At 43.0% G+C, this 16,338-nt stretch overlaps 1 protein-coding gene across 1 annotated transcript in view; it reads right to left on the bottom strand.

The window, feature by feature from the left end:
- Positions 1 to 4,762: 4,762 nt before the first annotated feature.
- LOC119367228 (galactinol synthase 2-like) overlaps positions 4,763 to 16,338 on the bottom strand; it is a 15,630-nt gene continuing 4,054 nt past the window's right edge. The window contains exons 2-3 of the mRNA XM_037632804.1: positions 5,087 to 5,548; positions 4,763 to 5,003 (exon numbers count right to left, since the gene is read on the bottom strand). Of these exons, the coding sequence (XP_037488701.1) occupies positions 4,800 to 5,003; positions 5,087 to 5,548 (666 nt within the window). The 3' untranslated portion in view covers positions 4,763 to 4,799. The remainder of the gene's footprint in view (positions 5,004 to 5,086; positions 5,549 to 16,338) is intronic.

The raw sequence follows: 16,338 nt of genomic DNA, 5'->3' as shown, positions 1-16,338 counted from the left end.
TATTAGTGCGGCCAGTATGGGGGTGGTTGTTAGGAACTCATCTGGTGAAGTTATTATTACATCGTGGGACTTTCTGGGTCAGTGTTGCAGTGTGAACGAAGCTGAGCTACGTGCTTGTCTGGCAGACCTTTATATAGGTATTACTCTTCACCAATCCATTATTTTGGAGACTGATTGTGCTTTTGTCCGTTCTTTCCTTGCAAATGAGAATCTTGACAGGTCTCCGCTCGTTGATCTGAAGAAAGAAGCCTTGAGTATATTGACGATGCTCAAGAATTTTAAAATTGTGAAAATTAATCGGCAGGCCAATAAGGTGGCGCACGAAATTGTGAAGTTTAGGTTTATAAATAAATCTGATGGGATTCTTCTTAATAGTGTCCTGCCCTGCGTGGCGAATTTTGTAATGAATGATTGTAATAACATTATTAATTAATTAATATAGGGGGGGTTCAAAAAAAAACATGTCTCCTGTATTAAAAGACCACCCACTTTTCTCAATGTATAAAACTCAAAATTATTTAGAAGATTCATCATAATTCTTCTTATGCACACATTTATGCAAGTATAATCACACATGAAAATGTCACTTAGGACAAGCTAAGGAACCGTTTCAGTGCCAACAAACTCCAGTCAAGAATTATTATTACAATTAAGTGTCAACCACAATAGTGGGAAGAGACCTCTATGGTTTGTTGAAGAAAGGAAGCCATTGTCAGATAGAGAAATGTAGAGATGTCTTGACTGCATAAAATTAGATGTGAAACAAGACAAAAAATGCTAGTTGGACCATCCGATTCTACTATTGCACCACAAGTGTTGTAATGTCTGGAAGCAAGAAAAGTGACTTATTTTATTATGAAAATAGAACATGTAAACCAAATAAAAATTACAGTGATAAATTGCATAATTATACTTGTTATTCACTGGACAAAAGCATTAATATGACAACTTGGAATAGTTACTTGAGTACTACACATTTCTTTAAGGGCTCAACATTCTAAAATTTTGACAATAGAACAAATATCCTCTCAGTTTGTAATAATAATGATACGAAGATAAATAATTTGGAAATGGTCTTCAACATGCGTAGGCTATCACTTGTAAGAATAACAGTGGCAAAAAAAGGCCAACAAATACCGGTTTAGAAAGAAAAAAACTACAGACATGCTTCCAATTTTAGCAACTCTAGTGGATAAAACATACCTTACCTCTCAAGTCAGGAAATAGTCAAATGAAAAAAGTACTTTTTATAAGTAGTAGAGATGAAGTCATAGGGATCATGATTCAAGATATTCGGAGAAACATGGTTGGTCTCTCTGCATGATGCGAACTCGTCACCTCTACCAAAGTGGTCGTGCGTAATATGTAATGTAGAGTGCAATGATGAAATAAAATAAATGATATGAGAATTTACCATGACCACAAAATATCCTACATTCGTCATCATCATAATCAACATGCATTTTTTGCTTCTCTTATATGTGGTCCAAGTTTTCTATGAGGAAAACATGTTAACTCAACTGTAGATAAGGACTGTAGATAAGGACTGTATAAAATTGCCATGTATCTGCTGGATAAACAGATACACTTATGCAAACTTCAGGTTTTTTTAGTAAAACTTATGTGAACTTTAGTTTTTTCCCACTAAAACTTATGCAAACTTCTTGGTTTTTTTGGGTGAAACGTAAGGTCTTGTTCAGCCAATTTGTCTGTGAGTTCACTGTGTAGTCGTGAGTTGGCCATGTAATAACCGGTAGTCAGTTCTTAAAAAAGCAAGGATGTCTGTTGCAGGTACGCGAAAATTAGTGAAAAAATAAAGAAAGAAAGAAGGCAATGATTGCCTGAAACCCAACTGTGTGTGCTCCAGCGCTCCTCTGTTTCTCATTGCCTCATCTCTAGTTCCTGTACTTCTAGATGTGTCACCACCGGCGAGGTAGCGATGACAGTAAAAAAACAACACTCGGTACTTACCTGATTAGTGCGTGTGTGCGGCGCGTTCGTGTGAAGGCGAGCGTCTCCGTCGTTCAGGCCTGCGAGCTTCCGCGGCGACCGTGTCCTCTCACCAGCTGGGCGGCATTGTCGACGCAGGTGAGTCAGTTGTCCAGCTTTCAGGCGGCGCCTCCACGCACCGGGGCGTGGGGAGTTCCAGCGTCCGACGAAGGTAGGATGTCTTTGGACGACGTCGTCCACGCATGAGTACTGGACAAGCGTGTCCAATGGAGCAGCACGCGCCAGAGCTAAGGGAGTCGACGGTGGCTTCGGGCGAGTGAGATGGCGCCATGATTAGATTCACCTGCTGCGCAGTGTCCGAGACCTGGCGCCGTCCTGTGGACGAATATGGTTGGCGACTAGGCGAATCAACATGCATGACTGTGGGGGCGAATGCCCCCACTCGATTTTTTGGCCTGCTTATACCGGTCCAGGATACTCAGCGTTGCCCCCACTTGAAGGACGTCAGCGGTGGGTGGTTGTCAGTGTGGGTGTTGTGGACGGAGCTGAAGTCGACGCGGATGCCGATGGTTCCCGGAGAGCATGCCCATGACGTGGACGAAGTCGTTGCAGTCAGTAGAAGAGTGACCTGGCCTCCAGGTAGAAGACGAAGCGATGGCACGTGTGTGTGTTCAAAGGAAGCCGCAACTCCTCCTCGCCTGTCTCCCATTGTGGCTCTCGTGGGTGGTGGTCTGGTGACAGCAGGCGACTCGCGATCGCGATTCCCTGATAGGAGACAATACGATGCGTTCGCGATTAGTTTCCTAATAGTTAGATGCGTTCATGATTAGTTATCTAATATGATGCGTCCGTGATTAGTTTTCTAATAATTAGATGCGCCCGTGATTAGTTTTCTAATAGGATGCGTTCCTGATTATGTTCATAATAATAGGATGCGGCCATGATTAGTTTTCTAATAATAGGATGCATGCGTTTGTGATTAGTTTTCTAATAATTAGATGCGCCCGTGATTAGTTTCCTAATTCACCAGGTGTGAACTTTTATATTTTTCTTCACGGTAGAGTATAGTCAGTCAATGTAAATTGCTAAGTGCACACGGAGAACATATTAGGATAAGGCTAGCCATTAGATTGAGTTTAGTGGGACTAATCATGCGATGATAATATATCCGTGTATGTTTTATGAGGTGTATTTAGAAAAGATAATGTTTGCTCTTTTGTAAGTACTCCCTCCGTAAATTAATATAAGAGCATTTAGATCACTATTTTAGTTATCTAAATGTTTTTATATTAGTTTACAGAGGAAGTAATATAGATATATTTGTCCAGAGATAGTACGTGGCTGGTTCGAAATTCTCGAAACTAGGGTACGTAGCACTGACAAAAGGGATCGTGGGTTAAATGGACCGTTTGGTGCACGTACGCTAAGGTAACGGTGGACGCAGTTACGGATAGGATGCTGCGATAAGCGGCAAAGAGACGAGGTTACTGGACACAGCCACAGTCCGCCACGTATGCGGGGAAACATTCATGGCCTCTTCAGTCAGAACCGGCACGCTCGCCAGCAGCTACTGTGCCTACCTAGCTTGCTTGGGCGGCCATGCGCGTCGTCCGTCCGCGGTCCGTGTGTCAGTCGGTCTGTTCATGCCGAGGCAGCGGGACGACGTACACGTACTACTGGCAGGTGGCCCGTTCCGTGCCACCAATGAAACCAGCCGGTGTGTCAAACGCTTTGAACTAATAGCATGCAATAACTGTAGTCGGTGTCACCGTCTTATTCCGGATAAGGTGCTGGTCGGCGATATACCTGCCCCATGTGGGCGATCACGACGTGGACGACTCGGCGGACGTTGGCCAGCACCGGCCGGACCGACGTGCAGTGGCGGAGCTAGGTAGGAACCTTTGGGAAGGGGGGGCTAACCATAAATATGGATGTTTAGCAGGCCAAAAGACACTATTTTTCCTTATCTTTCTCTCCCCCAAAAGAATTTCTTTCACGCATTTGACCAAGGCTGGGGGGCCAAGGCCCCTGCAGCCTTCAACGTAGCTCCGCCACTGCCGACGTGGACGCGCCACCGGTACGATTTTGACACGCTGGTCATGATGCCGAAACTGATGCCGAAACGTTCGTCGCACCGGCCATCCAGAACAGGGAAGCACCGTCCGGGGCCGAGCTGTTACTGTCGTGGACAAAGGCGCAAGGCACAGCCGCCGCGTCCTCACAGGCTACGAATAGTCTGTCCCGACACGATGAGGACACGCGCGCGGATCAAAAGACAGATCCATTTTGGATGAGCGGCCACGGATTTGGCTCTGGCTACCACTAATTCTAATCTTTGCAAATGCTACTCCCTTTGTATCAAATATAAGACCTTTTTTATACCCCTCTGTCTCAAAATAAGTGTCTTAATTTTATATTAACTTTAATATAAAGTTACATTAGAACTAAGACATTTATTTTGGGACGGAGGGAGTACTCTTTTTTGCTAATCTTGTGCGTCGTAACCCGCAAAAACTCATACGGCGCGGTCTCACACAGAGACGACAGAGCCTTGTGGCATTCATAAGAACATGCACAATAATTTGCAGTAGCTTTGATTTAAGCACGCAAAATACACGTACGTAACCTGTAGATCTATACATGGTGTACACGCCTCTATTTTTCGTGCAAACTGAAACAAGAAACGCGGACTAGATTGATCTACAATACCAAAAAAACGTGTAGATCGACCCTGATCCATACTTCGACACTGTAGTGAAGTTCATTACCGAAAATCCCCTAACTGATACTAGCACTTAATTAATCATTCTGCGACGACCCAGCCGGGTTAACGCCGGCATGCAGTGAGCCTACGCGGCCGAGAGTGCCGGAAAGTACTTCACGGCGCCGGCCTCAACAAGAGCTCCACGTAGCAGCTGGTTGGTGGTCTCGTCGCTGGCCTTGTAGTCGAGGCCCTCGTCGTTGTAGATGTCCCACCATTTCTTCACGAGCATCTTGATGTCCTCTCTGTCCATGTTGGCCTCCTCGCCGGTGAACCTCCACGGCTTCGAACCCTGCATAGTGCGTGGCATGGAAACATCAATTATAAATTCATAATTAAGAATCAACTGTGAGAAAATCGATGACAAAGACGTACCGCTGCGCAGTAGTGCACGGCCTTGACCTTCTCGAGCTCGACGTTCTCAGGGTGCCTCCAGAGCATGGCCAGCACCAGGTTGTACACGGGCGGGATGGGCTTGTACACGTCCCTGAAGAACATGTTGAGAAAGTCCTGCTCGGCGAAGGGGGTCGGGTCGGTGACGACGAGCTTGTCGAGGAGGGCCCTGGCAGTGGCGAGGCTGGGCTCGTGTACGAACATGCCGGCGTTGAAGTAGAGCGGCGGCAGGGGCACGCCGAGCTCGCGCTCAGGCCACGCCACCCGGTCCGGGCACTGCTGGCAGTAGCCGATCTTGTACTGCGGGGTGTGGCTCCACGTCTTCTCGCAGAAGCAGTCCATTACGGCGTAGAAGCTGCCGTTGTCGAGGTCGAACAGGAGGTCGATGTTGTCGAACACCTGGATGTCCGCGTCCAGGTACACCATCCTCTCGTACTCCACGAACTACCCAAGTCCATCATCGTCGTCAGCATCAAACCAAAGATGAAACTGAAGAAAAGATGGATCCAGATAGCAAGTAGCACTAGTAGAAAAAGGGTCAAACGTGAAGCACATTAGTGCCGGTTTGTATTTGAGCCGGCACAAATGTATACATTAGTGCCGGTTCCAACGGCTAGCCGGGCCGCTCTCATTAGTACCGGTTCGTGGCTAACCTTTAGCACCGGTTCGTGCCACTAACCGGTACTAATGAGAGTGGTGGCAGGATGTTGTCAGTCTGGGCCCCCTCCAGCACCTTTAGTACCGGTTCTTGGCACGAACCGGTACTAAAGGTCGTCCTACATAAACCCTTCGTCCACCCGAGCTCGCTCTGTTCTTCCCCTTTCCCCTCTCCTCTCTGTTCTTCCCCTCTTCCTCTCGAGCTCATCACACATTTTGTCCAAAATTTGTCAAGATTTGAAGGCTCCCATCCATTCAAATGATCACAAAGGTTAGCAACTTTGTCCTTTCATCTCTCATTGCTAGATTAGCTCTTGCAATGCTTTATATAGTTATTAATTTGTGAGTTTAGTAATTTGGGAGGAAATATATATATGTGCTAGTATTTGATTTATATGCAATTTGAGGTTAAAATAACACTTAGTTCGCATATGTAGGTGTGGTTTACTTAGTGCCTTCTAAATCTCCGTAGTAACCACCGTCGATCGCCCGCACCGTCCCGTCGCCGGCACCACCTTGTGGTGAGCCTCTTGTTCATGAAATTTTATATAAAAATTGATGTTTGTGTGATTTGGATATATAGTTACTCGTATAATAATTATCTTACCCGTACGTTACTTGTTATACATAGTGCCATGGTTTTGATATCCGTCCCCGTCGGCCCTTGTCCTTGTTATGATTCCAATGTGGTATATTCTCTTTTAAAACTATTTGTTGCATTTCGTGTTTATGACAAATTATGCCCATCAAATTGACATAGATATTTTTATCTAGGAGGTATGTGAATCAGAAATTCCAACCGACCCTATTATCGAGAGGTTAAATCTTCTATTATATAATTAAAACAAGAGTAAAATAAGGCACCACATTCATCCACACAGATTAAATTATCTCAACCATAAAATAATAGATATAAGCTGAGATTTAATGATATAACGTTACATACGAATATTATGTATAAACGCATACTGGCCTGTCATGATAACGGACATGTATCTTCCAAGGAAAAGTGCATGACGTACCTGGAAAAGACAGGTACAAATTTACGTAACCCTAACACATGTATAACCTGGTGATGTGTAACATGGTGAAAAGGAAAGGCCACGTACATGGGGCACAAAGGCATAGGCGAAGAGTTCCTTTTTCAGAAAAAGAGGAGCCGAACAGTTTTTTAGTCAATAGCCCAAGTTCCAAACGGATTCAACATGCTTTGGTATATTCTCTTGGTAAAAACACACGTGTAAACAATGGACTCTAGAAATAAAAAAATCTCTAAAGAATATATATAATAGAATTTAAAACAATGGTCCTGATTAAAAATTCTTAACGTAACCAAATATATGTTGTTTTGTCACGTATATACACATAGGCTCACATATACCATATAAAAAACATACGGTCACACGTCCGCTAAAAAAAAACAGGGTCACACGGACACATGTGATGCAATGAACATACGTACTAGAGATCGATGGACACATGCAAGAATTATCATGAGCCACTTTAAAATAAAGTTGTAATGAGCTAACGTACAGGAGATGGAGACTTGCAAAACTACAAGCCGACCAAGCCAACGCAATCCGATTTGAAAGAAAAAAAGGTAAAACCAGAAGAGGAATTAACAAAGACAAGCTCTTTTTTTTTGAGAGAGAAACAAAGATAAGCTAGACCAGGAACGTACACGCCAGTTAAAAAATAAGAACGTACACACCGGCCATCCAGGTGGCAGTAGGAAAGCAATACTTAGCCTCTTGGGAGACCATCGACCAACACATTATGTTGTACGCGGATGCAAATTCTTAGCAAAAATAGCATTGCGGATGTTACCAACTCAATTAAAATTCTGCGTACAATGATAGTGTTGCTGGTGTGAGCAGAAATATCTGATTTAAAAAATACATAACCCGGTTCCCTTCTTTATGGTGATCATATTTTGGTGTCAAATTAACTACTAAATCATAAGAGCTTTGATTGAGAAGGATGATTGTAGTCTAACTTCTCTACCATTTACTGTTCAGATATATTTATAAAATTTGATCATTTAGCTGTCAGGAAACTTCTCTTCAACAATATAACTATATTCTCATGGAAGCATATTCACATGAAAAATGTTCCTCGAGATTATGCGCTTGGGATCATCTTAAAATATAAGTCAACATGTATAAAGTATGTTAGAAGCTAATGGGCAAATGAGATGGTTACCTTCAGATTGAATCGAATAATATATGAAAGTTAGCTACGTGTTTTGGATGAAATCAATGCATAATCCATAAATAACAACATTTGAGGAACCAATTTATATGAAAAATATTAGTTGAATTATAGAATACAACTCAATTATACTGATAGAATTCAAAACATAAAGTATCAACAAATTCATTTTGTATGAACCTGATATGAAACCCCTAAAATCGTAATATACAACATCTTATTAAGTAAATAAATGCTTCAAATATTTTAATATATAGACAGTCAAAAAATGATTTCATTTGCAAGTTGATAATTTGCGTTTGTACAAAGTTCAACTAGGATTAATAAATAAATAAATTCTAGAAAATATAAACTGACACTAAAATTTAAATCTCAATAAAGGTAAAACAAATTTAATGGTATTAATTCCATGCCATACAGTATGTAGCGGAATAGTTGGTAAACATTAGTATATTATACCTAGAATGAATGGACATGCATTTGTTTCGAAGTATATGAAAAGGGTTAAAAAATGACATAATGTAGACGAACACAATCGGTCATAAATTAATTGTCACCAACGGACATCATGGTCATAAAAATATTGAAGTGGTCGATTGGAGATGGAAATTTATCTATGAGCAGGTGCTCTTGACATCGTGTAAGACAACATATGTTTCACTCATCAGATTTTATGAGAAAAGTAACACAATGTCGTGATAGTAGGAGTAAATGTTGTAATCTCCAACCGCAAATGGGTAATAAGTTATTTTAGTTGTGTGGAAAAATATAAGTAGATACAAACAACACGAGCGCATGAAAGCAAACACAAGTGATGATGCGTTGCCGAAGTGATATAATTTCGGCATTTTTGTATGAGTACACACTACATTGAACTAGGTTGGCAGCGATAGAGGAAACTATATTGTAAGATGTGGATGCATTTAGATGCCTCTTAATGCATGTGGTTCCACAAATCATGATGAAAAAACATTGTTTATGTATGAGCCATACATGTTTAAGTTTAATACTTCATGATTTAGAATTCATTAAGGGTTTAAGGAAGCATCGTACTGAAGTGTGCCTTAATATGTGTTTCTAATTACTTAGCAACATAAAAGTGCCAACTAAGGAGACTGTGTATAATCACAGTTCCTAACTATGGATGTTAATCTACAAACAAATACGTGATTAGTCAAGCAAAAATAGTGGATTTTCTTTGTTATGGTGTTTCTTTTTTAATACATCAATGTATTGTGGCTACAGACATGTAGTTCCAAATAAGAAAAATACATGCATAACATAACAACATATAGAAAATCTAGCTGCGCAATTGCGCGGGTCACCTCGCTAGTTTAGTTGAAAGAGAAAACGAGTACTTGAAAGAAAAATTGAAAACAATTGAGGGGGAGAAGATGGAATTGGAGTTGCATGTTGCCGATGTCGTCAATGATCACAAGATCAAGATGGAGAAAATGCGCTTGAAGATTAGAAAGATTAGAAAATATGCCACCGATAGTGAGGCTTGGTATCATTATGCTGTTGGATCAATTGTTACCTTAGTTGCGATCTTGATCGCATTTGTTGTTGCATTTAAATGCTTTAGCTAGAGAGTTATTTATTTGTATTTAAGTGTTGTATGAACTTTATGTATGAACTTGTATTAATTTGGTCTATTCAGTGTTGTGTAATGAAGATGAGCTGGCAATGGATGTACGATGACCGATGCTTTCCCCAGTTCGTTGAGGGCGTGCATACTTTTCTGCTTGCGGCTGAGGCAAACAAGCAGGCGGATGGTTTTATGCCTTGTCCGTGTGCTGGCTGTAAGAATGGTCGCAATTACTCTACGTCAAGAACCATTCACGTCCACCTGTTTGAGTCCGGTTTCATGCCCCACTATAATGTTTGGACCAAGCATGGAGAAAGAGGGGTTATGATGGAAGACAATAAAGAAGAAGAGGATGACGCCAGCTATCCTGGCCATGGGTTCCCTGAATACGATGATACAACAATGAGGGAAGAAGCTGAGCCGGTAATGCGGGAAGAAGCTGAGCCGGCAATGCGGGAAGAAGCTGAAGAAGAGGCATCAGATGAGCCCGTTGATGATCTAGGTCGGGCCATTGCCGATGCAAAGAGAAACTGCGCAAGTGATTTGGAGAAGAAGAAGTTGCAGCGCATGTTAGAGGATCACAAAAAATTGTTGTACCCGAATTGCGTAGGTGACAAGAAAAAGCTGGGCACCACACTGGAATTGCTGCAATGGAAGGCAGAGAATGGTGTATCTGACAAGGGATTTGGAAAGTTGTTGGTAATAATAAAGGATATGCTTCCAAAGGACAACGAATTGCCCGAGAGTACGTACGAAGCAAAGAAGGCTGTCTGCCCTCTAGGATTAGAGGTGCAGAAGATACATGCATGCCCTAATGATTGCATCCACTACCGCGGTGAGTACGAGGATTTGAACGCTTGCCCGGTATGTGGTGCATTGCGCTATAAGATCAGCCGCGATGAGCATGGTGATGTCGAGGGCGAGCGCCCCAGGAAGAAGATTCCTGCCAAGGTGATGTGGTATTCTCCTATAATACCACGGTTGAAACGTTTGTTCCAAAACAAAGAGCATGCCAAGGCGATGCGATGGCACAGAGAAGACCGTAAGAAAGACGGAAAGTTGAGAGTACCCGCTGACGGGTCGTAGTGGAGAAAAATTGAAAGAAAGTACGGGAAGGAGTTTGCAGATGACGCAAGGAGCGTATGGTTTGGTCTAAGCGCAGATGGCATTAATCCTTTTGGGGAGCAGAGCAGCAACCATAGCACCTGGCCTGTGACTCTATGTTTGTATAACCTTCCTCCTTGGTTGTGCATGAAGCGGAAGTTCATTATGATGCCAGTGCTCATCCAAGGCCCTAAACAACCCGGCAACGACATTGATGTGTACCTAAGGCCATTAGTTGAAGAACTCTTACAACTGTGGAATGGAACAGGTGTACATGCATGGGATGAGCACAAACAGGAAGAATTTGACCTAAAGGCATTGCTGTTCATGACCATCAATGATTGGCCTGCTCTCAGTAACCTTTTAGGACAGACAAACAAGGGATACCACGGATGCACGCACTGTTTGGATGATACCGACAGTATATATTTGAATAGTTGTAAGAAGAATGTGTACCTGGGACATCGTCGATTTTTTCCGAGCAGGCATCCCGTAAGAAAGAAAGGCAAGCATTTCAAAGGTGAGGCGGATCACCGGACGAAGCCTCGCCACCGTACTGGTGCTGATGTACATGATATGGTCAAGGATTTGAAGGTGATATTTGGAAAGGGTCCTGGCGGACAACCTGTTCCAAAGGACGCTGACGGACGCGCACCCATGTGGAAGAAGGAATCTATATTTCGGGACCTGCCATATTGGAAAGACCTAGAGGTCAGCTCCGCAATCGACGTGATGCACGTGACGAAGAATCTTTGCGTGACCCTGCTTGGCTTCTTGGGCGTGTATGGGAAGACAAAAGATACACCTGAGGCACGGGAGGACCAGCAACGTATGCACGGAGAAGACGGCATACATCAGGGTCATGCAAGCTACGCTCTAACCAAAGAAGGGAAGGAAATCTTCTTTGAATGCCTGCTCAGTATTAAGGTACCGTCTGGCTTCTCATCGAATATAAAGGGAATAATAAACATGGCAGAGAAAAGGTTCCAGAACCTAAAGTCTCATGACTGCCACGTGATTATGACGCAACTGCTTCCGGTTGCATTGAGGGGGCTTCTACCGGAAAACGTTCGATTAGCCATTGTGAAGCTATGTGCATTTCTCAATGCAATCTCTCAGAAGGTAATTGATCCAGAAATCATACCAAGGTTACAGAATGATTTGGTGCAATGTCTTGTCAGTTTCGAGTTGGTGTTCCCACCATCCTTCTTCAACATCATGACACACGTCCTAGTTCACCTGTGCGAAGAGATTAACGTTTTGGGTCCTGTATTTCTACACAATATGTTCCCCTTTGAGAGGTTCATGGGAGTCTTAAAGAAATATGTTCATAACCGTGCTAGGCCAGAAGGAAGCATCTCCAAGGGCCATCAAAATGAGGAGGTCATTGAGTTTTGTATTGACTTTATTCCTGACCTTAAGCCGATTGGTGTTCCTGAATCGCCGCATAAGGGCAGACTGGATGGAAAAGGCACGCTAGGAGGGGAACAAATAATATGTATGGACGGACATTCTCTCACTGAAGCACACTATACAGTTCTACAGAATTCCGCCTTGGTGGCTCCGTATATGGATGAACACAAGAATTTGCTACGCTCCAAACACCCGGAGCGGTCTGATGACTGGATTACACGTGAACAAACCAGGAGTTTCGCCAGCTGGTTGCAAACACGTACCATGCATGACACATCTATTGAAGATGACCTGTACTTGCTGTCCCAGTTACCATCTTCGAATATAATGACTTTCAAAGGGTACGAGATAAATGGTAATACATTTTACACGATCTCCCAAGATAAGAAGAGCACCAACCAAAACAGTGGTGTCCGCTTTGATGCGGAAACCAAGACGGGAAAGGAAACATATTATGGTTATATACAGGACATATGGGAATTTGACTATCGACGTGGTTTAAAGGTCCCTTTGTTTCGGTGCAAATGGGTCAATATGACACAAGGCGGGGTAACAGAAGACCCGCAATATGGAATGACAACAGTGGATCTCAACAATCTTGCGTATGCAGACGAACCATTCGTCCTAGCCAATGATGTGGCACAGGTTTTCTATGTGAAGGACATGTCTACCAAGCCAAGAAAAAGAAAAGATAAGAAAGCGAATGCATCGTACGATGAGCCAAAGCGGCACATAGTTCTTTCTGGGAAGAGAAACATCGTGGGAGTGGATGACAAGACAGACAAGTCAGAAGATTATGAAAAGTTTGATGAAATTGCTCCATTCACAGTGAATATTGACCCGAGCATCCCGTTAAATGATGAAGATTTTCCATGGTTACGGCGCAAAGGGACACACACGAAGAAAAAGTTTCACATCCAAAGATCTGGGATGTGATCGGCTTCACTAGCTATCATCACTTTCTTCTGTGTTTCGCACCGAGAGGGGAATCTCTGTAATAGTTAGGGTAGTTATGTGTTTTGGCATTTGAAACGCGAAGAAATTTTATGTGCAAACAAATTCACACTAATTTCAAATAATTCAAAATTTAAACTATTCAAATTTGAAAACTACGGGCACTAACAAAAAAAATAGCAGAAAAGAAAGAAAAACTATAGCTGAAAAGAAAAAAACTATATAAAAAAACTACTCAAAAATAAATAGAAGAAAATAAATATAGCAGAAAAGAAAAAACTACTCAGAAATAAATAGAAGAAAAAATAAAGCAGAAAAGAAAAAAAATTATATTTGCTATTTTTCAATCGTTTACAAAATGACCGTGAAATTGAAAATCACTACAAAATAAACTCTGAAAATGTTGAATTTTGGCAAACTAGATGAAAAACTACTCACAAATAAATAGAAGAAAATAAATATAACAGAAAAGAAAAAACTATACAAAAAACTACGCAAAAATAAATAGAAGAAAATAAAGCAGAAAAGAAAAAACTATTAAAAAAATTGGGGCGCTGCCCTGTGGGCCTGATAGGCCACAGGTGTGTAATTACAGGCCTTAAAGGCCCAACAGACTCACAGGGCAGTGCGCGGAGTTTAGGCCCACAAGCCTGCTAGCTATATTGAGGAGTTCGAAGTGGTAGCCGTGGTTGGGTTTATAAACCAGTGCGGCTGCCCTTCGCCCGGCGAGGTGGGACTAAACTTTGGGGTGGCAGCGCGACCCCTTTAGTACCGGGTCGTGGCACAAACCGGTACTAAAGGGGGGGTCCTTTAGTACCAGTTTGTGCCACCCCCCGGTACTAAAGGGGGTCGCTTCCTGCCGCTTGGTCCGGCCAAAACAGGCCTTTAGTACCGGTTGGTGGCTCCAACCGGTACTAAAGGTGCCTTCTATATATACTCGACTTACGAAATTTTCATTCTTCCTTTGTTTCCGTTGTCTCCGTCGCCGTCGCCGCCCCCGTCCCCGTCGCCGCCCTCGTCTCCGTTGCCGCCCCCGTCCCCGTCGCCGCCCCGGGCCCGCCCCCGTCCCCGTCGCCGCCCCCGTCCCCGTCGTCGTCGTCGCCTCGCCGTCGTCGTCGCCCCGCTGTGAGCTCTCCCCCTCTAACCTCTCTCCCTCGCCCCCGACGACCACCATGGGCGCCGCCCCTCCCGGCCCCGAGCACACACACACACACAAGCATGAATTAGTATATAATTTAGATTATTTAGATTATTATTGTTTTAGTTATCAAAACACACACACATACACACAAGCATGAATTAGTATATAATTTAGATTATTTAGATTATTATTGTTTTAGTTATCAAAATTTTTTATATGGAAATTAGTGTTTAATTAGTATTTAATTAGTATGGAATTTTTTTATGTTTAATTAGTATATAATTTAGATTATTATTATTAGTATATAATTAGTGTTTAATTAGTATGGAAATTTTTTATAATGTTGTTTTTCAGTTTTTTAATGGATGTATAGAAGTTGTGTTTTCTGTTTTTAGTGTTAGATGCTTAATTAGTATGAAATAGTATATTGATTTCTGAAATAGTAGAAATGTTAGAAATTTTAGTTATTAAAATCCAATCATTAAAAAAATATTACTTTTTGCGGGCATGTAGCTAGTATTTGTTCTCGACGATGCCCGGCCCGCATCCTCGCCGTCGACCTGTCCGCGACGACGTCCAGCCGACCCATGTCCGGGACTGGGCTCCGCCAGGCTGGCACTGGGAGGTGCTGCCTGGAGGGGCGCGCCACTTGATGAGGAACCCAGCCCCGGGTCCCGTCGTCGACCCTAATCTCGTTTGGTGGCGTTCGCGTGGGCCAGTTTCGGTGCGGAGGGACCCGGCCCCGCCGGAGGTGGTACATCACCGTGTCAGGGAGGAGGACGAGCACGTCCATCGCTACATGGTTGCGTTAGAGGGCGGCAGGTTCTCCAATACCTGGCAGTATCTTCGGGGATCTCACTTCAGCTATGATCCTGTGAGGGTTCCTTCTCTTTGGGTGTCCACCGCCCGCGCCGCAGGAACCGCGAGTGTCCTAGATTCTTCTGTAGTATTCGATCTTTAATTAGCTAGCCAGTGATGTACTATTCAATATTATATATTATTCGAGATGATGTATTCGAGATTATATCTATTATTCTAGACGAAGTATTCGAGATTATATCTATTATTCGAGATGATGTAATTTGAATACTAAATTGTTTTATATTTCTTTTGAATTAGTTAAATAAAAGCTATGGCAGACAATACCGACAGAGAGGGAGAACAGACCATGTTCGATATGATACGCGGGCCAGATGATGATCAGAATGAAGAAGATTATGACGGCTCCGAATTTCTAAACAACACCGGAGAGGGTGATATGATATTCGATCGCGACGACCGAATTGATGAAGTCATGAACTACGATTATGACGATGACGAAGAACATGTTGATCCTGAAACAACAAAGACCGGCGAGGTATATATATTTATATAAGCAGGTATCTGGTGATCATCACATGTTTTAAATGACTTGAAGATATATTAACGAATCGATCTTTGTTCTTTCAGCCATCCGGATCGAGCAAATCTTCAGGCAAAAGGACGAAACGAGGCCCGAACAAAAAGTTGAAGGTGGGCGTAAAGTACAATATCGAGGCAGTCAGACCTAATGGCGAACCATTAGCGCCTAAGAAGATTGCGGACAAGTTCATTCGTCAGTGCGGAGTTCTTGTGAAGGACCAACTCCCGATCTCCCTTCAAGAATGGAGAGAGCCAGCAAAAGACAAAAGACAAAAAGGCAAAGAGGACGCTGCTCCATGTCCAGATGTTACTTCTGTCGACAAGAATAAAAAAGATCTGCTTTGGGATACTCTCATGGAACATTTCACCCTACCAGATCATTTCACAGAAGCAGATGTGCAGAAAGTCAAGGACGTTGATCTTAGGAAGATGGCGGTTGCATTCAAGAACCACAAGAATCGTGAATGGGACAAGTACGTCAAGGGAGGAAGGAAGACTCCAGTATTCGAGGGAACACTAGAGAACCAACGTGCTCATTGGGATGATTTCGTGAAATTCAAGGATTCGGAATTAGCTAAGGAACGGTCGAGAATAAACAAGAAGAATGCCGAAAAAAAGGATAAGTTCCATAAGCTGGGGCCAGGTGGCTATGCGGTGGCAATGCCTAAGTGGGATAAGTCTGAGAAAGAGATGGAGGATGCAGGTGCCACTCCGGTTACTAAGAGCTGGCCCCCCAGGGTCAGGACTTGGTTCTATGCGCATGGG

Source organism: Triticum dicoccoides, chromosome 2B (genome assembly GCF_002162155.2).
Source record: "Triticum dicoccoides isolate Atlit2015 ecotype Zavitan chromosome 2B, WEW_v2.0, whole genome shotgun sequence".
In the NCBI taxonomy this organism is placed as follows: domain Eukaryota; kingdom Viridiplantae; phylum Streptophyta; class Magnoliopsida; order Poales; family Poaceae; genus Triticum; species Triticum dicoccoides.
Note: the sequence above shows the minus strand (reverse complement) of the source record. Positions and strands in the feature narration are given on the sequence as shown.